Source organism: Mustela nivalis (assembly GCF_964662115.1).
Source record: "Mustela nivalis genome assembly, chromosome: 14".
Lineage (NCBI taxonomy): Eukaryota > Metazoa > Chordata > Mammalia > Carnivora > Mustelidae > Mustela > Mustela nivalis.
This window is the reverse complement of record NC_139033.1, coordinates 79,821,167-79,846,788: the sequence shown is the minus strand read 5'-3', so window position 1 is coordinate 79,846,788 and position 25,622 is coordinate 79,821,167. Positions and strand designations below refer to the sequence as shown.

The 25,622-nt window shown below is 40.1% G+C and overlaps 1 protein-coding gene across 14 annotated transcripts in view; it reads right to left on the bottom strand.

The window, feature by feature from the left end:
- LDLRAD4 (low density lipoprotein receptor class A domain containing 4) overlaps positions 1-25,622 on the bottom strand; it is a 413,486-nt gene that overhangs the window by 193,721 nt on the left and 194,143 nt on the right. For all 14 annotated transcript variants that reach the window (XM_082697585.1, XM_082697583.1, XM_082697576.1 and 11 more), the window contains one exon: positions 7,777-7,917. In XM_082697585.1, the coding sequence (XP_082553711.1) occupies positions 7,777-7,917 (141 nt within the window). The remainder of the gene's footprint in view (positions 1-7,776; positions 7,918-25,622) is intronic.

Here is a 25,622-nt window from a genome sequence, read left to right as displayed (position 1 = left end):
AAGTAGGCTTATACTCTGGTTAGTTTGGGTGTATATGGTAACCTAATATATATTGCAATGACAGATGATTTGGGGGATAGACCTTATTGTCATCTCTTTCTGTGTCCTATCGTGCAGGCTGCCAGGACTGTATAGATTATTTTTGACTCTTTGGATTCATCGGCAGAGTACTTGACCATGCAAACAGAAATTTCTTTACATCCTCTGACCTGACCTGAGTTTTCTAAAATAATCACATTCATCCATTCACTCAGTATATACATACAGGGCTATGAACCACATGATATATATTATATGCATTATATACCATATATGCCATCACTATATGCTATATAGTGGCCACATTACCATATGTTACACATGTCACATACCGTATGCTGTATATGCCATGCACCATGCTGTTTATGCCACATGCTATTGTGGGCACCAGGGCTACCGCAGAAAACCTTATAGTCCCTGTTCACTGAAGGTCATCCTACAGCATGCTGAGAAATAGCAGAGGAAGGATAAATGGTTTTCAACTGAATACAATAAACACTTCTTATGTGTCCATATATGTACTGCCCATGCTATGTTAGCAGTATCAGTATTCCAAAGATATAAGCATAGCCCCTGCCTTCAAAGAGCTTACTATCTGGTGGGAACTATACTCGTATATACGTAATGATCACGCAGAACAGACAGCACCTTAGGGAGGGCACCAAGTGCTGCAGGGTTCTGAGCATGAGAAATTGTTTCTGGCTTTGGGGAGGGGATCAGAGGAAGGGTGACCAGCTTGATATAACAGGCAGCTGGCCAAAACACTAAAAAAGATGCCAAATGAGAAACTGGTCTGGGTTGGAGGAAAAAAAAAATCATTGCTTCAGCTTTGGATACTCAGGGTTTAGGAGAGCAGAGTATAGCCCTGGGGTCTGCACACTGGGTACAGCAGAAGGTGGTGGGCTCAGAGGCACAGGGCTGTAGGAAGCTCAGAGTGCAAGGGAGATGAAGGATCAACAGGGTGAGGTGAAGGAGCAGGCATGAGGGAGTGAGCTCAAGAGGCTCCTGGGTGCTGCGAAATTGGACAGACCCTCCACTCCTGGAGTTTCACCTGTTTAAAAAGGCCACTGGGGATCCAGAATCCTGGATAAGACCCGGGTGTTGGGTCACCCCAAGTGCAGCAGAGGGGTTTCCCAAAACGTTCCATATATATATATCAAATGTGCTTTAGGAGCCCCTGGGTAGCTGGGTCGGTTAAATGTCTGCCTTTGGCTGAGGGCATGATCCTGGAGTCCCAGGATGGAGCCCCAAGTAGGGCTCCCTGCTCAGTGGGGAGTCTGCTTCTCCATCTTCCTCTGCTCTGCCCCCTGCGGCAAGTCGGCTTCTCCCTCTGCTCCTCTTCCTGCTGGTGACCTCTCTCTCAAATAAATAAATAAAATCTTTTTTAAGATGTGCTTTAATTCATCAGTTCATAATGACACATAAAGAAAATCTCATTGGTTACCTGTGAAGGGTGACAGGGAACTTTCTCATTGTAAAGAAAACTGATCCTATATGATACGGTAATCACATAGTTAATGGGGAGTTTCACTTTATAGAAGCATTCCCCACTAGTAAATGGAGAAAAAAAGTGACAGAATTAGGTTATGACCATTTTGCAACCCCTCATGACTAATGGGCCTCTGGGAAGGAAGAAAATGGTGCTGGTGAAGCCACTTCACACACACAATATTCAAATGTAAATCTCCTCAAACTCTAGATTTAACTACCAACTGACAGGGATTAGAGGGGCTAGAGGAGCACATGTAGTGACTTCAGGAGAAAGCAGTCAGCAAAAGCCTGAGTATGGAAACCCTATGGAAGACACAACCCAGACCCTTCTACCAAAAATTACAAGAAGTTAGGGAGTGTACTATAGAGTAAACATTTCTTGAGGGGCATATCAATCCCTCTTGGAGAAATATTTGGAGCCTCTTTGGATTCTGGTTCAAACAAACTGCAAACAGAATAAAACAACATACACATTTATGAGACAACTGAAGAAATATGAACTCTGACGGGATAGTTGACAGTAGTGGCTGTTAATGTTTACCAAAATAATTTCAGTAAAAAAAAAAAAAAAAAAGGTCCGGTCTTTGTAAAGCCAGGTTGTATGTTTTCCCCATGGTTATAAGCCTGGTCCCAAATATAAAATACTGGGGTAATCACTTCATAATATACGTTTAAAAAAAAAAAAAAAAAGATCCGGTCTTTGTGAAGCCTGGTTGTATGTTTTCCCCATGGTTATGAGCCTGGTCCCAAATATAAAATACTGGGGTAATCACTTCATAATATACGTAAGTCAGATCCTTATGCTATACACCTTCAACTTACACAGTGTCATATGTCAATTCTATCTTAAGAAAACTGAATGAATGAATGAACAAACAAACAAACATACTCGCCAGGTGGAGAGAGCTAGCAGAAGATGGGAAGGTGAAGCACAGGGTAGTATAGCTCAGTGCCTAAAGGTGAATTGAGACTAGGTGCAAGTCCCTTTCAGTGTGGGGTTGAGGGGGTGGAGAGAGGACTATGAGAAGAACTGGTTTCAGAAGGAAGACACTCAACTAAGGTTTTAATATGTTAAATTTTATTTTATTTGGTTGTCACTACCCTAAATGGCCTTGGGCCAAAAAAAAAAAGTCCTTCTTCAAAAGTCCTGAAGTTAAAATCCTGGCTTAATTGGGTACACTTTATTAGCTTTAGTTCATTGGATTTTGAGATTGAGTTTTATGAGACCACCTATGGAGAAAGAAGCAACTTCTCCCTCCCGTTGAGATGGGAGCTCCTCCACTCCCCAATTTCCCTGAATCGGACCCCCTCAGTTAATTGGAAATTCCACTGATGCTGAAAGTGAAAGTTGTTCTGATTAACGGCTGGCTTCATTTCAACTTTGGGCTCACTATTAAGGTCTAGCGGCATGAATTCTTTAGCTGTGATTGCTTAAGGAAGGGTTGTTTTTGCCAGCCTCCCCAAAGGACATGGCTCCTCTCAAGGCTACTCAGTGATTGCTTCTGGGAAGTCAGAGGAACTCTGCGCTCTCCCTGACCAAGATGTGGCACAGGGGCTTTGAAAATGTCATGTAACAGGAAATACTCAGCCTGGTAGGAATGGTGAGGCAGGGTTCACTGAAAGTCTGGGAGCAGCAATGCAATCATCACCCAGGGAGACAGGTGAGCTGTGCAGCTCTCCCCCACAGACGCACAGCAGACCCACAGGCAGTTCAGTGCTTTTCAGAGATGGACAGAAAGTGTAGCATGACTTATTGACTTTTCTCTATGGGCCCAACCTACCTTTCCCACCCTATCTCAGGCGACCTGCTACCCCATCCTTCTCCCCACAATCGTGCTATCCTTGGCCTTGACACTCTGTCCCTCTCCACGCCTCCCTGCACACCTCCTCCAGAAAGCCACCATGACTACTCGTCCAACCAAAACAATTCTCTCTAACCTACTGAACCACAAAATACTAGAACTGCTTAGCTCTCACTACGCTATGCTTGTATTTAGCTTTCAGTTCCCCAACTTGACTATCAGCACTGCGGTCACAGGATCTATGTTTTTCTTCATCCCACACAATTCCTGGTACAATGATCAAAGAAGGCACTTAATAATTTTTTTGTAAATATAATAATTTGTATAAAAATAATTTTATTTTTCTACACAATAAATCATTTTATTTGTATAATTTGTATCTTTAGCGCTCAAAAGTACAATATTTTGATGGAGCAGCCAAGAGAAAAGACATGAGAAAAACTGGCATTGAGGCTGACAACATTTTTCCTCTTCTATTAAAAAAAAGTGCATCCAGGAAAACTCTTTCCTTGTGAGACAACCAACAGCCTAGTCCTCCACATCTATGCAAACCCTTTGAGGCTCATAGAAAAACAAACCAACCTCAGTCAATGGATGACCTAACTATAGTTCGTGAAGCAGATAAAGCAGTCAAAAACACTCAGTTTAGGGGATTCTACATGGCTCAGTCAGTTAAGCATCTGACTTTGACTCAGGTCATGATCCCGGGATCCTGGGATTGAGCCCCACATCGGGCTCCCTGCTCATCTGAGAGCCTCCTTCTCCCTCTCCCTGCTGCTCTACCTACTTGTGCACTCTCTCTGTCAAATAAAATAGACTCTTCATTAAAGTTAAAACAGAAAAATAAGAAACCCACCCAGTTTAGGTTGCAAAAACATTTTTTCAAGGGAAAGGCTAGTTAGAGCTACTGTAAGTGCCTCCGTTATTATTAGCATTCATGACCTCACAAATGACAGTAACGTTTTCTTTCTAACTTTAATCTAGGGTAAATTTTAGTAAATATCAAATGAGACAGAGATGACCCAAACATCCTAGCCATGGTGCATGCTCACAGCCAGTAACATGGGCAAAAAACGGAGTCTAGCTCATCTGGAAATCCAGAAGATTCCAGTTTGCTTTACCATAAGCACAATCAAATAGCAGAACACTGGATGTTCCCTATGGGTGGGAACAAAGCAGGTCAAGTAAATGAATCTTGTTCTTAAACAGGAACAAGGAGGAAGCACTATGTATTTTTCTGAAATGTGACATTCTATAGGTAAGAATTCCTGTAGAACTTGAAGTTCTCAAGGCAGAGAGAAAGGAGAGCCTCATCATCAGAGTTAGTACTCTGTGAAGGGTATACTGTCCATCTACTGGAGGAAATGTGTTGGTAGATCCATTAAAACCCACTTTCAAATAGAGAGCCTCTAACCCTTGCTATGCAGCTATTAACAGGAAATAACATATCCTTTGTTAATTCTACATTCTTGCCCAATAGGGTATGGGGAAGAAAATATATTCACTCAATATTAGATCATCTTCCGGCATCAACAAAGAGCGAGGAGGCTACAACTCTTCCCAAAGACTCCTGACAACAAAGAACATACTGGTGACAATAAACTCAGAGCAGGTGTCCCATATGACAAGGGAACCTAGCTTCCCTCTGGTGCCTTTGAAGAACTAGGGGAAAGGAGTGCAGAGGGGGCTGCTGGCTAGATCAGAGCAAGCTGCCCTCAGCTGAGCAGGGAGAAGTTGGTAGGAAGCATCTAGAATCTGTAAAAATGAACTCACCTTTGGATACCTGCAAAGTCCTGTTACATATGAAGACTGACTCTGGCATTAGAGACAGAGGACACAAGCCATGGTGGTTCACCTCCCCAAGAAATGGCCACACAATGAGACAGGATGATAAGAATAATGATGCAATTATATAGACTATGCTTTTCATGTATATCATTTCACTTAAATTCTCACAGCAACCTTATATGGCAGAGAACTCTTCCCCTTACACAAAAAAGAAAACTAAGTCTTAAAGGGGTTTAGTCACTTCCTTAAGCTGGAACTTGAAGCCACAGCCATGGTCTTAAACTTTGTTCTTATGTCTCCTGGTTTTTGCCTTAATCTCCCATTTTAGCTAAAAGGACACAACAAGTTTTAGTTATATCTGAACAGCAGGGACCAACAGTTTGTCAACAGGATCTTAAGGTTCCTAGTAGGATAAACTTTTGTGGCTGCCTGGGCAACGTGGAGACATTTATAGATGTAACTCCTTCACCTAGCTTTAAGCAAAATTAAAGCATTCAGATCATTAAAAATGAATGAAAAAGATATCTGGAAATAGGCTTTAAAAACCAGAAAGTACTACTCTTGAAAAAGGGAGAGAGGTGGGAAGAAGGGAAGGGAAGAGAAGAGAAGAGAAGAGAAAGGAAGGAAGGGAAGAGAAGAGAAGAGAAGAGAAGAGAAGAGAAGAGAAGAGAAGAGAAGAGAAGAGAAAGGAAGGTAAGAGAAGGGAAGATTCAATATAGTAAGACGACTGCAGCTGAACTACCCTGAAGTGAAGGGGAAGCACCTTCAAGATACAGAGAAACAGTCTCCAAAGTGTCCCAGGTTAGAGGGCCAAAGGTTTGGTCTGCCTGCTTTTCATACAGAACTCTCAATCCAGTGAAAGTAGCATACGATTTTAAGACAGTTTATCATGTAATGTGTTTGCTATTACTCAAGTCCAGAGAAACAAAACATTGCCTTTACATTGTTCTTTTCTTCTACGACCCACTGACTTGAGTCTAGTTGACCTACATCAAGTGCTCAGTGCCATCTCTGTGCTTTATGACCATCCCACTTAATCCTTACATTGCTCATTCTCATGCTCCATCTTGCAGATAAGGTCACAGAGCTGCCCCATTATTAGGTGAGTGCTATGGCCTGGATCCCAACCCAGCAGGCAGACTTGGAGGACAAGTCCCAGCAGGACAATTCACTGTGGAGATCCTTTCCCTGTGTCCAGGCAATCAGCATTATGCAAATTACAGTACGGATGACCATAAAGTTACTCAGTTATTGCTTCTAGAAAGTCAAAGGAACTCTGCTCTCCACAACCAAGATGTGGCACAAGGTCTCTGAAAATATCACCACAAGAAACACAAGGACCAGACACCAAGAAAGTATACTCTTAACCTTAAATTGTCTTCTCAAAGTATAGAGATGGGACTCTAAGGACAGTCAATATAAGAAAAAGCAAACTGACAACAGAAAAACTTGATGAGAATTATTGCACTATTACACTCCAAAATTTAGCAAGCATAAATAAAAGGCTTCAATCTCACTAGGTATGGTCATTTTCTGAGTTTGCTTTCAATATTAAAATAAAGCAAGAATAGAGAAAACCATTTCTTTAAAAAAAAAATCTCCTCTTATTTCACATTATAGTATTAGTATTTATGCAGTCTGATGGCCATAACAAAAATTTGAAATCTGTAAATAAAAAATATATATAACTTTTCAAAATAATGGCAGTAAAACTTGGGAAAGAAGCAAATTTCAACAAATGATTTTAGTAGGACCCCATGAAGAGGAGAAAACATCCCTTTTGGACCTGTTATTTCAAAGACATTCTCATCATTAAGCCACTTCACTTAGCTCAAGAAAACAAGTTTCCTAAGAGAAGTTCAGCAGTGTTTCAAAGCTGACTGCTTACTCCTTTCTCTTCATAAAAACCATGAGATCAAAACATCGATGAACTTCAAACTCTGATTTCACCTTTTCAAGTTCAAGAAATGCTCAAAGCCTCGGCCTTGGGATTCACACATGTAAACACCTTACTTAACTTGTTTTCCATCTAGTGCCAAACAGAAAAACACAAAATCAGAACCTTTTTCAAGTCCCATATAAATTTTTCTATTTTCTTATTTTAATTACATGACAAATTATGAACTCTCCAAATATCTTTGCTTATTTAAAATTTTAAAATCATTATCTTAAATTACTCTAAAAACTTTCTACAAAACTGACATGAATACTAACCCAAAATATTATTTCTTTTTTTCTTTTTTTAACTTAATTTAATTTTTGTGTGTGTGTGTTCCAAAATTCATTGTTTATGCACCACACCCAGTGCTCCATCCAATATGTGCCCTCCTTAATACCCACCCCCAGGCTCACCCAACCCTCACCCCTCTCCCCTCCAAACCCCTCAGTTTGTTATCCAGTTAGTGTTTCTAAGTATTCAAAGCCTATTCCAAAACACAGCACCACTGGCCATCTCTGAAAGTAGAATGAATTTTCCACTTTTAGACACACCATCTTTCTATAATGAAAGAAAAAAAAATTTCCCTTTGTGAAAGTACAAACTCTCTTTTCTTAACCAAAAATCAACATCCTTTCCCTTTCCCTATGACCCCACCTCCTAACCATTTCAAAAAACAGAATCCGACTTAACGATACCAAGGTAAGTAGAGGGACTTACAGTTGAAGATGCCAGGAGGTGGGTGCTCGGTCACCAGGAGACAATTTTCTTCATCACTGTTGTCCCCACAGTCGTTCTGTTGGTTACAGACCAGTGAGCCAAGATACAAGCATTTACCGCTGGTGCAGGTGAATTTGCACTCTGAAAAAATACAATATAGAGCATAAAGTAGTCAATGCAAGGCTGATGCTCTTGAATTTTTCCCCCCTCCCTATTTGTGTGCCATGGTAATTTGGGAAATCAGTCTATGTGTAGATACTAAAAAACTGAACTCAGAGAGGGCTCTCTTGGTAAGGACTTTCATCCTATGAAACACACAAGACGGTGTCCCAGCCAGGGGAACTCTGGGGTCTGCGGTATATTACTCACTCCATGTCTCTAATCCGAAAATGAATAATACAGGTGTTTTCCTTCCATGACCTGCCCAGCAAAAGTCATAGATACAGGGCTCTTATTTTGCGTGAACACATCTGTGGCAGTTTCCCAAGCCTCCAAGAATGTGGGGAGCCTTGGAAACAGCAGCTGGGGGTCCAGCAGAACTTGGGAGTTCAAGCTTAACAAAAGGAGGCTTGTATATTTTATTTCCAACTTGTCACTGGATATTGTGAAGCTCTGAGCAAAATATTTAACCTCTCTGGTATTCATTCATCTCATGCCTAAGAAAAACCAATTTTAATAGCAGGCAAGGGTAGCACTGACTTTATAACGCAAAACATAGGAAAATAATGTGTGCTCTCTGCTACCTGAGAAGCACACATGCCAAGGGCCATGTGAGTAACTTAAAGAACATGATGAAGCCCAGCTCAAACCTCTGTTGGCCATGCTGGATACGAAATCTCTGAAATCTCTACAAATCAGTAAAAGAAAATGGAATTTACTTTTGTAAGACTTTGAAATAAATTTGCAAACTCAACACATTACTATCAATGTAAGCATTAAAGGATAATGGAAATTACACAATTATATACACGTGGGCGCATAAGATAGACATCTATGTCTATCTTACATGGCGTATCACCTTGCATTCTGTGAGCTTTCTCCTAGGAGAACCCACAAAAGCTGGCGAAACTCACATAGTATATACAAATCCGGGGGTAGGAAACAAAACCTCAGGAAAAGCATCGCAGACCCCTGTTGGTGCTGCCTATCACAGCCTCTTCATTTCTCCTCTATTTTGTCTGCCTAGAATATGGGTGGCAGGCCTGGATCAAATCCAAGGTCCTTTCAACTCCAAACTTCCATTATTCAAATAAAAGGTTGGGCATCAGCACACCAAGGCCTCCTCCAGCTATCCTAACAACAAACAGGGCTGCAAAGAGAATAACCTTTTTACCTGTTGCAAAGAGACAGGGGACTTAAATCCTCAAAGTATTTCTGTGACCCAGTATGAAAGGGATATTACAGTTCTGCATGTGTTCCCATATTCCTAAAAGAGTATAGAAGATACCAGCCCACCCCCTGACCTAGTTTAGAATAGCATGTGAACACAGCCCAACTGCACGTCTACAAGTTCATCACTGGCCAGAGTGTCCAGGTTAAGAAATTTGTGTGCTAAATGCAATCCAGGCCATGTGGTGGGAACACTGCTAATGCCAAATGCTCTTCCCATAAGGTAGAAATATTAAAATCCAGCTGTTTGAAATCACATTTATGAAGTGACTTTTTTTTAAAACTTAATGGAAAAAAGGGATGTCAAGAAAAGAATTTATCTTTCTTTCCAAAAGAAATATTAGAGTTCAGATTAATACCAAACATGAAAAGGACATTAGCCAAAAATAGGCTGATGCTGTTGAAATGGTAAGTGGAATAAAGGGAATACTAATCTAAATTGAATTAAACTCCAACTAAAAGATTAACCATCGCTGTGGTTTGAAAGGATCTCAGGTGAGACTACCACGTTCCAGTTTAAGTGGAACTTTAAACCAGCAAGAACTTGAAACTATCCCCACATGTTACTCATTTCAACTTGTTCAGGGAAGACCTAGTCCAGAGAACAAAATGTTCATTCAAGGAAATGAATTATGTGATTCATTCACTTATATAATCAATATTGTAGCCCCTTCTCTGTTATGTGCCAGGTATCAAAACATGCAAACACAAGAGATGAAAGAGTAGCTCTCTTCAAAGGGCTTACAACATGAATTTTTTTAATAACCTGAGTAGTGACCAATATATTTTCTCTTTCCAAGGACATATTTTCCTTCTTTCTATCCTTCACATCTAGAGCGCTGCCTAGCAAGTAAAAGGTGCTCAATGAATCACACATTTGTTGAAAAAAATGAATGATTTAATCTAAGCCTTGTAAGGACTCTGTGAAATAATTAAGGTAGATATTATTCCCATTTCATAGATGAAGAAATTAAGACTCAAGAGATTGAACAACTTGCCCATAATTAAACTCCTAATAAATGGCAAAATCCAGTTTCCGAGTCTGCTTTCATGAATGTGTAAGATTCATTTGTAATGAGGATCCCCACATATGTAACAAGATTCTCAAACAGTTTATTTTCTTAAGTAGGCTTAACATTACTCAAGATGCATTAACAAGGCTTTTGCTGCTGATGTGCTTAGAAAGCTCTTATTCTTAGATAATTGCAAACATCGACATCAACCCATAGAATTTCAAATTCAAAAAATCTAAATCTTCTCAATGGTAAGTCATTAACTAAGTATCAAGCTAAAGGTCTTTCCATTACATGGCCACTTGAATCAAAACAACTAGATTGAAATTTTGAATCTATTGACTTCTGGATGTGATTTAGAAAATACTAGAAAATTGCTATAATGTTATTAAGTGTTAAAGATTAATGCTAAAGGTGGAATGAAACTGCAGAGTAAAACATCTAAGGTAACATAATGGTATCAACAGAAGCAGGTTTTCTTTTTTTTAAATTTAAATTCAACTTAATTAACATAAAGTATATTATTAGTTTCAGAAGTAGAATTTAGTGATTCATCAGTTGCGTATAATACCCAGTGCTCGTTCCATCAAGTGAGAGGCAGGCTTTCAACTAGATCCGGCCTTCAAAGCCATCTCCACCATACTTGGCTATCCAAAAGTCCAGCGTGTTCAGACATTAGTGAGTAGTCCTCTAATAACCAAATTATTGTGATACTTGAAACAAACTAAGAGTCCTAGATGAGAGGCTCTAACCTTAGCTGTGTACAGGAATCCCCTGGGCATCTTTCAACATTTCTGGGGACGCCTAGGTGGCTCAGTTGGTTAAGCAGCTGCCTTCGGCTTAGGTCATGATCCCAGCGTCCTGGGATCGAGTCCCACATCGTGCTCCTTGCTCAGCAGGGAGCCTGCTTCTCCCTGGGGCGCCTAGGTGGCTCAGTGGGTTAAGCCTCTGCCTTCAGCTCAGGTCATGATCTCAGGGTCCTGGGATCAAGCCCCACATTGGGCTCTCTGCTCAGCAGGGAGTCTGCTTCCTCCTCTCTCTCTGCCTGCCTCTCTATCTATTTGTGATCTCTGTCTGTCAAATAAATAAATAAAATCTTTAAAAAACAACATTTCTGATGCCTGAGCGCCAGCCTAGGCAACTGTTCGCAGTGGTCCACGTTGCAACATGGGCAGCAGTTGTTACTAAAGATCCTTAGAATGACTCTGATGGGCAGTGAGGATGAAGAACCACTGCCTCCTAAGAATTAGATAACTTATTTATATTAAGCCCCTTTTTTAGTTAATAGTTTTTTATTGGAATGTTTAGTCGGTATTTGGTAATTTACTAAAAATTTCTCTCTTAAAATAGGCAGGTATTTTGATGATTCTTGGACATTAATCCTAGTTGTTACAACTCTGTACTGCCAATAGGGTATTTCAGAAGCTTTAGGACCAAAGGTTTGACCTCCAAACTACATTTTGACCCACTAAAGACAGAAAACTAACTCAATGAAATAAAACTCATGTGAGAGAAAGAAGATAGAAGAATAAAAAATTTTTCTTACTATATTTCATCCATTCTTTGTTGAGTATTTCTTGTATATACTTATTGAGTATTTCTGCCAAGCCTTAAGTTGAAGGATATCAAAGATTGCTTAAACACTGGAAATATTTTGGCTACAAATTCATGATGAATTCAGATGTGTAATACTGGAATGGACTATAGAATGAACAACTCAGGAACTTAGTTTTTCCTTCAGGAGCTATAGACATAATATAAAAATCTGTAATACTTAAATAACTCCTCTCCCTTAAAGTTGGGAATTCTTTTTAATTTAATTTAATTTATTTATTTGACAGAGAGAGAGAGATCACAAGTAGGTGGAGAGGCAGGCAGAGAGAGAGGGAGGGGAAGCAGGCTCCCTGCTGAGCAGAGAGCCTGACTTGGGGCTCGATCCCAGGACCCTGGGACAATGACCTAAGCTGAAGGCAGAGGCTTAACCTTTGAGCCACCCAGCTGCCCCAAAGTTGGAAATTCTTAAATGAAGAAAATGGAATTTCTTTCTGCAATAACTCTCTGTTTCTTATGAAAAAGTTTCCAGAATCAGCAACAGATTTTAGAAGCACTTTATATACTCTAAGCAATACAGAATTTCCTCCAAATTTAGGGTCTTCTTTAGTTTTTCTACATACCTACATAAAGCTTTCTGATGATTTTATGACTTTCAATTGTCATAGCTTCATAAAATACTAATGCTAAGAGGGCCCTAGAGACACAGTGGTCCAACCTCTCATGTCATAGATGAGAAAATAGTCCAGAGAGAATTCCTGACTTACCCAAAGTCAAAAAATGAATTCCCTATAACAGACCATCAAGCCCAATATTTCCATCAAATTGAGGGGAAAATTTTTCTGCTTTAAATATCATTCTAATTATGTACAAACCAATATTAACCATCTGGAGTAGACCATGTGAGAGAGGATAAAGGAACAGAATGATTCTGTGAATCCCAAGCTTACATACAAAAACAAAAACAAAACAAAACAAACCTGTATTTAAAAAAATTGGGGAGCACCTGGCTGGCTCAATTGGTACAGCATACAATTCTTGATCTCAGGGTCATGAGTTTGAGCCACACATTGGCCATGGAGTCTATATTCAAAAAAAAATTTTAAGGACTGGGACCTTAACAATTATATTTTACACCTAAACCTGGACAGGATTCAAAGATAAATGCCCAATCTTTTTTTTTTTTTTTAATTTTTATTTATTTATTTGACAGAGAGAGAGACAGCAAGGGAAGGAACACAAGCAGGGGAAGTGGCAGAGGGAGAAGCAGGCTTCCGGCTGAGCAGGGATCCTGATGCGGGGCTCGAATACAGGACCTTGGGATCATGACCTGAGTGGAAGGCAGATGCTTAACTGACTGAGCCACGTAGGTGCCCCAATAAATGCCCAACCTTGAACTCCAGAAGAACAAACTTGAATCTCAGAGACAAAAGTTAATCTACTTGGTAGAGTCAACAATCTGTCAGTTAAAAGACAACAAAAAGTACTTGGAAGTTGCTAAGAGAGTAGATCTTAAACGTTCTCACCACAAAAAAGGAAGTAAACAGGTGATCTGACCCAGGTATTAACTAATATGATAGCAGTCATCATTTTGCAATACACAAGAGTATCAAATTAACATGTTAGACACTTAAACTTACATGTCAATTATATCTCAATAAAACTGCGGGAGAAAGGCAAAAAAAGTTGTTTTCAATATTTCCTATACTCTTTTTTAAGGACTTAGTTATCACAGATATAATCTCAGTCACAAAATAAGGACCTATATACAGTATTACATCACAGCTGTAAAATCAGCCTTTTTTGTGAATTGGCAAAGTAGTCTATGATAGCTATTTCTGTTAAAATTCATATAGCAACACTGACTCATTCAGTTCACACTTCTATCATTCACAAACCTGAAAACACAGTGATTCTGGCTCCAACATTTCTGACATTAAAATCTAGAATTTGCTCTCAATAATGGGGGCCTTCTGAATGCACCTATATTGTGAATAACAGAGATTAAACTTAGTTGTTAACAACCCATAGGTGAAGAATTAATAGTTTTCTAAAATTAGTATAAATAATTTTACCGCAGTCAACATATTTTCACATTTCCTAGCATAGAGATGACAATATTTTTATCGAGTTAAACACACATCACCGATTCCCAGCAAGTACAGGATTACCTACCATAAAAGTAAAGTTCAATAAAAATAAAAAACAATGAGTAGAAAGACAAAAAACATAAACCAAAAAATGCAAGGGGAATGAGAAAAACTTTGTGACTTAAGAAAGCTCTAGGAACTGGTCATTACACTGAATTCCAAGGAAACAAGCTGCCACAGAGACAAGAAAACCAGAGGTATGGTGGCCAGCCCTTGCTAGCCAAGAGTGGTAGGCATTTCAGTTAATCAGAAACAGACTTTCTCCTGCTTCTAAGACTTAAAAGGGTCTGTCACCATTTTTATTAAGGGGTGCTATACAACAGTATGGAAGTTATCTTAGATAACTAATTTTGTCAAAAAAGGGAAGAAGGCTCTCCAGATGGTTATTTCCTTTATCAGCTTTCAGTGAAGTTAGAATCCTGGAGTAGTTTCTACAAAGTGAGCCAGAATGACAGCCCCAGAAAGTACTGATTTAGCAAATTAGGAAGATAAGGCTTTGAGAATCTTCAGAAATGAAAAGCTAATCCTCAGGGCTATTCTCAAATGTCAGCTTTTGACAGTATATGAATGGCCTAAGGATGATAATATGCAACTTCTCCTACAAAACCTTTTAATGCAAAGAATACACTTTGAGTAACCTGTGAGAGACTTAAATAGTAGCCACACTGATCTCTTTGGAAGTCTGAGGGAAGAGATCTGCAGAAGTTGCGTGTGCCTCACCTAATATCACACAGTGATCTACACAGCATGCCTAAAGTCAAATGTAAAGACACTGTGTTACTAATGATCCTCTTCCCTCCCTCAAAGACAGAGCTGACTCTCCTGGTTATAAATTTGGAACAAGGGGGAATTTAATTAGAAGGTTTATATTCTGTGTAATGAATTAAGTTATCCACAAGTATTTAATAAAAGTCGTATCTTAAGCGATGCTACTAAAACTATGGTTGTCCTTCAAAAAGATGAATATGACATGATAAAAGGATATTTGCCCATATAATAAGATTAACATAGAAGAGCCTCCCATCAAAGATAGTAATAAAATTTTTTAAACTCAATCCATTTTATGATATGGCTTATCACTCCCACTATGGTGCTGAAAAGATTATTTTAATGTGTCTGAAATTATCTGAGAACCATAAGTGAAAAATGTGCTCTTGAAAGTCCAAGGTATTTTCAGGCTTTAGACTTCTAGTCCTACAATTACCTTTTAGAGCAGCTTTAAATATTCCCTAACTTTCATCAAAACATCATAAGGCATTTTAAAAGCCAGTAAAAGTCTTTAGGATTTGAATTGGCAAAAGGCACTATTTCTTTTTTGTGTTTAAAACCAATTAATGAATGAATTAGTTTCTGTGTTTTTCTGTTTATAAAATGTGAGGGGGGTGTTCTGATTAACTTCTTAGCATAGTACTAAAACCAAGCAGGTAAAAACTACCTTAAAACACTTTGAGGAACAAAGTATTTATCAATATATGCAATGCACATGGGAAAACAGTTTGAAAGTTCAAAATACAAACAGCATCCACCTCTGGGCGCTAGGGTTGCTAAGTAATTTATAAGTTCCTTGACAATTTTAAGTATGATTTTATCATCAAGAAAAGTTCAAATCCTCTTTTAAGGGGAGAAATCTCTGTGAACACCAAATGTTTACAGAATTCTAAATCTATCACAATCCTAACTTTAAGACACTAATGAAATACTGAATTCCCCATGACATCATCCAAACAGAAATCCAGACAGACAGACAGCTCCAGCCTTGTAAGGATAAACACTATTTCAGTTACATTTTATTTCATTAAATACATAATTGACCACCTCCATGGGTGGACCAGTAGGAGCAGAAGGGATACCAGTAGGTTGTATCTGCCCAAGTAACTGCCTGAGAGGGAGGAACTGCTTGAGGGGAGTGGCAAGCAAAAGAGGAAGGCCTTGAGGTCAAGCCAGGCCTGTGAAGGAGAGGGGAGGGGAGAGTAGAAAGGAAAGAAAAGGAAAAAGGAGAGGAGAAGAGAGGAAAAAGAAAAGGAAAGGAAAGGGCCAGGCCTCCGGACAGAAACCTGCTTCACTATGAGAACTGAGGCATTAAAGAATATTAAGCACATGGACTGATACACTCTGACATTTAAAAAAATATTTTAGAGCAGTACAGTGTGTTTAAGAGTGTATGTGTGTGTGTGTGTGTGTGTGTGAGAGAGAGAGAGAGAGAGAGATCCAGGTCAATGGATTTATACAAAGAGGGAAAAAAAAAAAGAATGCTCATAAAACCAGCACGCTGATCAAGATACAGAAGGGTGGGGGTTTGGTTCCTGGGGTGTTCAACTTTCATTTTAACAGGTTGTCAGTGTATGTAAAAATAAGGCAGAGGAGGTAGAGAGCAGGTATCCAGTCATGAAGAACCTTGTCTGCCTCGCTGAGGACTGTTAAAGGCTCTCAATCCATAGGCTTTAAATAAATGTATTTGAATGTCATGGTGATTGGACAGAATTGAGCATTTAATATATACTCACCAAGACTAAACTCAGATAGTGGTTTTCTTATTCCTTTGCTCCACGGAGTGAGCAGCCTAAATTGCAAAGCCCAGCAAGAGTTTTTAAGTGGCCCACTAAAAGATGTTTCCCTCTGCATATGAGGTATAACAGCCTATGAGGGCCACATCCAACTCACAGAACCAACATAAATGCTACAGCACCAACCTGGGCCCCAAAAAGGAGACCCACAGGGCCAAAAGGGAGGCATTTATCCTTGGGCATCACAACTTCTGGGCCTCAGGCTCTTTCTCTCTAAGCCATTCATTGCTTCATTCATTCATTCATTCATTCATTCAGGAGTCCTGCACTCTTTGGGATAAGGAGCATGGCCCTAGGGACCAAGGATGGTCCTGAAACTCAGAAAACTGGCTTCTCTTCTAGTTCTTAAATACTGTTTTTCTTCTCAAGCAAGAATCTTAACCTCTAGATTCCTTGCTGGTAAATGAGGTGTCTGGCTTAAACCAGTGCTTTTGAATCTCTGCTCTGAATAACCGAGGTGTTCCCTTTGAGACGTCAGGGTCATCTGCAGGAGATGGGGTGGGGGTGGGTCAGTGAAGGAATCCTGGCAGTTCCACTGGGATCTGCACATAGGTTAGGATTTCCTCTGAGATTTCACTGGAAAAAGGCATCCCCCAGCAAAAAATTCACCACTGAATGTCCTTTCAGTTCTTAAAAATCCATGGTTTAAGACAGAAATCTTGAAGGATGAAATCCCACTTTAGCTCTTTGGGACTTCTGTTGCCTGGTCTTAATTATCCAAATGACAGATGATCTTTAAAAATCTCTGAATTCTTGGGGTGCCTGGATGGCTCAGTGGGTTAAAGCCTCTGCCTTCGGCTTGGGTCATGATCTTGGGGTCCTGGGATCAAGCCCCTCATCAGGCTCTCTGCTCAGCAGGGAGCCTGCTTCCTCCTTCTCTCTCTCCCTCTGCCTGCCTCTCTGCCTACTTGTGATCTCTGTCAAATAAATAAATAAAACCCCCAAAATAAATAAAAAAACAAATAAATAAATACATAAAAATCTCTGAATTCTGGATATTTTATACATACTGATTATCAACACCATCCCTACAGGATCCTTCACATCAACTGTAGCAATGTGCTATAACTTTCCCCATTTTTAAATTAAAAATGCTTTTGTTCCTGTTCTTTGCTTCCCTGTTCCCGTAGCTTAGTGCCTCTAATTTGCGATTCTTCCCTAAACAAACTCCAGTCAGGCTTTGGCCTCCATCATTGCACCAAAACTGCCTTTCCAGGTCCCCCATGATCTCCATGTTGTTTGCCCCAACATGGTCACCTCTGGCCTCACCTTACCACACTGCCTGTGACGGAGGTGATCAATCCCACCACCTGGAACCAACTGCTTCATGCACCCAAAGACATGTCCTCTTACCTCAATGACCACTACTTCTCCAAACCTCCTCATTTGGAGGGCATTTTTGAATGCCTAGGCTCACCCTCAGCCCATTCCCTTGAGATCTCAAGCAGTCTGGTGTCTCCATGCTAATAACTCCCACAGTGATACTAGAAGTTCCCACCTCTCCCTAGGCTCTTGATTCTTCCAATCACCTGCTCAACATCTCCATGTGGAATGCAATAAACATCGGAACTTACCAGGACCAAAACCAGATACCTCCTTTGCCCATGCAACCTGGCTCCACAAATAACTTTCTATATCTCGAAATTTCATCCTTCCAGTTGCTCAGGCAAAAACACTGGAATTATCTTTGACTCTTTTCCCCAATGAATCAAAAATTCTATTAGCTTCACCTTCAAGATACATTTGGAAACTGGTCCCTTCTCATCATCTCATTCTAGTCACCCTAGTCTAAAGTGCCATCATCTCTCAACCAGGTTACTTCAATAACCTAATACTAGGTTAACCTTCAGTAACCTAATACTAGTCTTCTGACTAGTAACCCATCTTTTCCCAGTCCTTCCCATCATATTCTAGTCCCAAGAGAGCAGCCAGAATGTTCCTGCTGAAATAGAAGCCAAATCAGGTCTCTCCTCTGCTCAAAACTCTCAAATGCAAGATGCCTGGGTGGCTCATTCAATTAAGCATCTGCCTTCTCCTCAAGTCATGATCCCAGGGTCCTGGGATCGAGTCATACATGGGATGCCCTGCTCAACAAGGAGTCTGCTTCTCCCTCTGCCCCTCCCCCTTTCTCATGTTTATTTTCTCCCTTTCTTTCTCTCTTGCAAAAAAAAAAAAAAATCTTAAAAAAAAAAACCCAAAACTCTCAAATGCCTTCACTCAGAAGGAAATCCAAAGTCCTTACAATGAACTCTACACAACCCTCCATAACTGGACTCTCCAACCTCTCTCTCCTTCCTTTAGTTGGCTCTGGGGTCAGTGGCCTCTTCACTGTCCCCTGAACACACAAGGCTCCCCTACACTTGCTGTTCCTTTGCCTGCAACACACTTTCCCAGGATATCAGCTTAGCTAACTCCTTCATTTTCATCATATATATATATATACAGAAAATGAGGGAGAAAAAGAGACAAAAAGGAGATAAAATTCAAATATATTACTAGCAAATTATATAAAAATTTTTAAGGCAAACAATTAGTTAAAATTACTAGCCAAAGTAGTTTTTAATTACCTGTGGTCTTCACTTATGGTATTATGCCCTCTCCAGTGTTCAATGTCACAAATATTTAGGCTTTTTCCATCTGTCCCTTCCCAGTCATCTGGCCTAATTCCTAAATCGCAATATTCTCTCTCAGTGCAGTCTTGTACGTTTTGGAAAGAAAGTCTATTGTCTGGCTAAAGCACTGGACTATTTGTTCAGAAAACAGCCAGCTCCTTCCCTGACAGCTTCCAGCACCCTGAGAACTAGGTGTGGACATTGAGTTCACCACCTGTTTCATTTTTTAATATTTATACTCAAGTTCACAGGAGTCCGGAAGTAAAGCAGGTATTTTTCAATTCCCGGTACTGCTGATCCAGTCTTGTCCTCAAGTTAATCACAGCTAGTTATCTTCTATTTGGGTACAAACTGCCTCACTTTCTTGTCTCGAGCCTGGCAAAGCTGTCTGCCTGGGGTCCTCCAACTGTCAAATACCCTTTAAGAAATCTCCCTTCTCTGAAAACTCACACCTTCCGAGAACTCCACAAATCCAAATTGCTAACCTAAAGTGCACCAGGGAGATGGCTACATAAACTCTTGTGTTCTCTGCCTCCTTTAGACAACCCACGCTGGAATTTTGAGATGGTGACTTTATACTTTTTTAATGGTTAATAGGATGCTCTACTGTAAGGAGAATATCCCTTGCCTCAATCAAAGAAGCTTTGCTACATTTTGTTTTGTCTTATTTCCTCTATTGGTTCCTTGAAAGTCCTTCTTTATCCCCTCAAATAAACTTCCCACTTCAGACCTTCTATCCTCCAGGAAAAGTTGATGAACTCCTATCCATGATGGTGCTATCTCAAAGCTTCTTCACAACACACATGGCCCTAGAGATGCTCAGTGTGGGTAGACAGAGTTAGCCTTTCGCGTCCAGAGGAAGATCTTCAGATATTTAAAATGAGGGCCTTTGGTTTCCACAACTAGTCAGATTCAAAGCAGGGATCAATATGGGTGAAAAGCCATCACCATGTCCTCCCTTAAATGCCGTATTTTAGAAGGAGGAAATCTAACAGGGGAACCCTCTTGGCCCTCCAGAAGGCTCCCACTGATCCAGGACCAATTCTGCCTTGGACAGGAAAGATACAGAACCTGCAACCCTGCCCTCCACTTCCACCCATGGTTATTGCTTTAATGGAGAAAATTACCTACTTCTGCCAACAGAGACCACGTGAGAATCCCAAGTTCCACAAATACAAGGCATTTTTTTTGTCCATTTCAGGATTTTGATAAAGAATTTCTTCATAGTGCCATGAGCAAATTAAGGACTTCCTGAGTTCTTTTGCCTGTCTACCCAATGACCAAAAAAAGACTATTTCTAGTAGACTTAAGAAACTTCAAACAATTGATTAATAATCTAGACCAGGATCTTAAATCCATCTTCTTCAGTGGAACACTGGTTGATAAAACTCTTACATCGGCAATTAACAACTAATCTGTCATTCTGCTCAATTCTTCCCTGAGGGCATGCCCAGGTGGGAGTTTGTTCCACTTGTGTGGTATGACCTGATGACCCAGCACCCAGGAGCTCTGGAAACCCTGTTGCTCTTGATCATCTGTCCTAGAATCTCCTCCCATGATGCCTCTGCTCTAACTTTCATGGAACCATGTCTCCCCTCATAGGCTACAATCATTTTCAACTTTTGCCTACCCTTCGGCATCTACCTCAAACAAAATAGACCCTCAAACATGATCAATGACCTGCTCCAAGGACTTGTTCACCATTGCAGCAGCTGAGATCAGATCAGCTGGGCTGATAACCACCAGTACTATCAATGATTCCATAAGTATAGAAGCATCTGAGGAGAACAATTCGTCCAGCTCCCAAGGTCATCCGCTTCAGCATGGAAAACTCATGTTTGTTGTCACTTCAGCTCCAACATTCCTGCTGAAGTCTACCCCATTCTATCTTGCTCCTTCCTTAATGGAGACAGAAGCAAATGGTCTCACTTAAATAACCAATCATACCATCCAATGATACCTTTTATTTTGGTAAAGATTTTCCGTTACCCTTTTTTTGGTAAAGATTTTATTTATTTATTTATTTATTTGAGAGAGAGAAAGCATGCACTGGGGGATGCAGAGGAAGAGACCCTCAAGTAGACCCCATGCTGAGTGTAGGCACCAATGCAGAGTTCAATTTCATGACCCTGAACGCACAACCTGAGCTGAAATCATGGTTCAGTTAGGTGCCCCCTGAGGTTACTCTTTAGTTTTCCCATCTCCAAACTCCAATTCCTCATATTTGTCCACATTACTGGAAGGTGTAAATACACTAAATGGACATGGAGTGGAGTTTTAATGCTATTTCACAGCCAATATAGGAGGTTTCCTCAATACTATTTCTATACACAAATTCATAAAACAGCAATAATTAAAGACAAAAATAAAAGACAAATGTGGCATAGAACCTGAGTCCTCAAACATGCACCAAAACCAAATAAAAAAAAAAAAACCAGGTAATTTTTCTATTTATTCAAGTAAAATAAAGCACTCCATTTAAAATGTAGCTCTCCCAACCCATGTCCAAGACTGCCTATGTTCCTGGCTTTGTATTTTATATAGCATTTAACACCTTTTAATAAGTTCTACAATTAACTTTTTTGTATTGTTTACACTCTCTGATCAATAGAATTTAAGTTTGCCTGAATGTAGGAAATTTTTAAGGTACTATTTAATGTTACTTCCCCAAGGCCTAGTAAAATATCTGGCATGAAATAGGTTCTCAAAAAAAAAAAAAAAAAAAAAACAAACCTTGCTGAGTGAAGAAAAGTTTATTCTATCAAGTAAATAGCTATTTTCAAATCATAAATAACATGTGTCTCTTCTACTTTAAATTCCTCAAAAAATTGGCAATGAAGAAGTCAAACTCTCTCTCTCTCTTCACAGATGACATGATACTTTATGTGGAAAACCTAAAAGATTCCACCCCCAAATTACTAGGACTCATACAATAATTCAGCAATGTGGCAGAACACAAAATCAATGCACAGAAATCAGTTGCATTTCTATACACTAACAATGTGACTGAAGAAAGAGACATCAAGGAATCAATTCCATTTACAATCGCACCAAAAACCATAAGAGACCTAGGAATAAACCTGACCAAAGAGGTTAAGGATCTATACTCTAGAAACTATAGAACACTTATAAAAGAAATTGAGGAAGACACCAAGAGAGGGGAAAACATTTCATGCTCATGGATTGGAAGAATAAATATCATTAAAATATCTATGCTGCCCAGAGCAATTTACACTTTAAATTCCATCCCTATCAAAATACCATCAATATTTTCTACAGAGCTGAAACAAACAATCCTAAAATTTGTATGGAACCAGAAAAGACCCCAAATTGCTAAGGGAATGATGAAAAAGAAAAACAAACCTAGGGGGCATCACAGTGCCTGACTTCAAGCTATATTACAAAGCTGTGATCCTGAAGACAGCATGGCATTGGCACAAAAACCGATACATAGATCAATGGAACAGAATAGAGAGCCCAGATATGGCCCCTCAACTCTATGGCCAAATAATCAACAAAGCGGGATAGAATATCTAATGGGAAAAAAGGCAGCCTCTTCAATATATGGTGCTGGAAAAATTAGACAGCCACATGCAGAAGAATGAAGTTGGACCATTCTCTTATAACATACACAAAGATAAACTCAAAATGGATGAAAGACCTAAATGTGAGACAGGAATCCATCAAAATCCTAGAGGCGAACACAGGCAGTAACCTCTTCAACCTTGGCCACAACAACTTCCTGCAAGAAAGGTCTCTGAACGCAAGGGAATCAAAAGCAAAAATGAACTACTGGGACTTCATCAAGATAAAAAGCTTCTGCATGGCAAAAGATAGTCAACAAAACTAAAAGGCAACCTACAGAATGGGAGAAGATATTTGCAAATGACATAACAGATAAAGGGCTGGTATCCAAGATCTATAAAGAACTTCTCAAAGTCAACACCCCCAAAATAAAGAATCCAATCAATAAATAGGCAGATGACACGAACAGACACTTCTCCAAAGAAGACATACGAATGGCTAACAGACACATGAAAAAATGTTCATCATCACTCAGCAGCAGGGAAATACATGACATACATTACACCAGTCAGAATGACAAAAATTAACAAAACAGGAAACAAGTGTTGGCGAGGATGTGGAGAAAGGGGGACCTTATTACACTATTGGTGGGAATGCAAGCTGGTACAGCTACTTTGGATAACAGTACGGAGGGTCCTCAAGATGTTAAAAATAAAACCATCCTAACCCAGCAACTGCACTACTAGGTATTTACACCAAAGATACAGACATAGTGAAAAGAAGGGGCACCTGCACCCACATATTCATAGCAGCAAAGTCTACAATAGCCAAACTGTGGAAGGAGCCAAGATGTCCTTCAACAGATGAATGGATAAAGAAGATGTGCTTCATATATACAATGGAATATTACTCGGCCATCAGAAAGGATGAATATCCACCATTTGCAGAAGAGAGGGGAGTTGGGGGTTGGGGTAACCAGGTGACGGGTATTAAGGAGGGCTCATGTGGTGATGAGCACGGGGTGTTACACACGACTAATGAATCGCTGAAACACTACATCAAAAACTAATAATGTTTTTTATGTTGGCTAACTGAACATAATTAATAAATGAATGAATGAATGGATGGATGGATGGATGGATGAGTGAATGAATGAATGAATGAATGAATAAGTAAATAACAAAATCCTTCAATAGATTCCTATAACCTTCAAAATACAGTCCATACTAGCTAGGTGTATGCGACTCTTCCTCCTAAAGTGCTCCTGACTACTTTTACAAATCTATTTCCCAACTCCTTTACATATTACCCTGGAAGCCAGACACACCAAAACACAATGATGTTCTCAAGCACACCTTTCACTGTGCTCTGGTGTACACTATTTCTCCTGCCTAGGATGACCTGCTCTTCCCACCCCTTACCTGACCTTTCAGGAGAAAAAAAAAAAATAGTGCCACGTCTATAAAGCCTTCCCCAACCTTTCCATTCCCACTACAATAAAATACTGCTGTCTCTTTCTCTGTTCCCATGGCAACCAGCACATTCCCTCCAGTGCAGTGCTTGTCATGTTGCTGTCACTGTCTATTTGTCTGTCTCACCCACTGGTGACACCTCTCTCGCCGCAACATCATGTCTTTGCATCTCCAGCAGCTGGCAGAGTACGTGATTAATAATTGCTTGGACTTAAACTGAATCCAAAGTGGGGGCGGGGGAGGGGATGAGAGAAGTACACTTAGGGGATCAGTTTTGTTTCCTTCACTTGCACCCAAAATCTGTGCTTTCACTACAAACTACCCACACAGACATATAAGTTAAAGAGAAAGATGTAAAAAAAAAAAAAAACCAGCACATGCTTCACTCCATGGGTTTCACAATGATTCAGAAGGGCTCATTTGTCTTTGCTAATTAAAGCTATTAAAGCTGGGTAAATTGTACAAACTAGTATACTCACGACCTCTCTACTATATGTCCAAATGAGAAGCCAATAAACTCTAGAGAATAATTTAAGTATGTATGTTTTTCATGCAGAGAAAATTATACTTAAATTCTACGCCAAAATGACAAAATGTCAATGATCACAAGTTTCCTATGAGATAAAGGACACGTGAGAAGGAACCGCATGAACGGGACTTTCTCCAAATCTTCAGATGCACACATGGGGATAACCCCAATTCATCTTGGTAACATGATCTCCACTGACCAGAAGTTCAAAGATGATGCTGGGGAAAGGAGTGTGTCTCTGGAGTTATTAAGAGCAGCCTAGGTTGCTGAGTGAGCCCCCCTGGATCCCAATGGCAGTCACTGGCTGGGCACATTTTAACCTGCTACTGAGGATTGAGAAGCAAACATCTGTAATATTACTGATGTCCAGAGCCTTTGTTTTATCTCATTGATATTGGGGTAATCATAGTGAGTTACCACTTTTCTAGAACTCTGACAACTCTGGGCCTTTAGGGTAGAAAGATTCTTTTTTTTTTTTTTTTTAATATTTTATTTATTTATTTGGCAGACAGAGATCACGAGTAGGCAGAGAGGCAGGCAGAGACAGAGAGAGAGGAGGAAGCAGGCTCCCTGCAGAGCAGAGAGCCCAATGCGGGGCTCGATCCCAGGACCCTGAGATCATGACCTGAGCCGAAGGCAGAGGCTCAACCCCCTGAGCCACCCAGGCGCCCCGGGTAGAAAGATTCTTGATTTTAAGGAGACTTGGGAAAAAAACCCATTTACTATATTTTCCACTAGCTGTGACTTCAGCTGCTTCTAGAACTGGGGGGGCTGAGTCTATGGGTGCTCACACTCATTCTTTCTTTTACATTTCTCACAGTTAATCACTGTTTTCTTTTATCTGTAGAACACCTGTACTGGGGTGCCTGGGTGACTCAGTGGGTTAAAGCCTCTGCCTTCGGCTCAGGTCATGATATCAGGGTCCTGGATCAAGCCCTGCATTGAGCTCTCTGCTCAGCAGGGAGTCTGCTTCCTCCTCTCTCCCTTTCTCTGCCTGCCTCTCTGCCTACTCGTGATCTCTGTCTGTCAAATAAACAAATA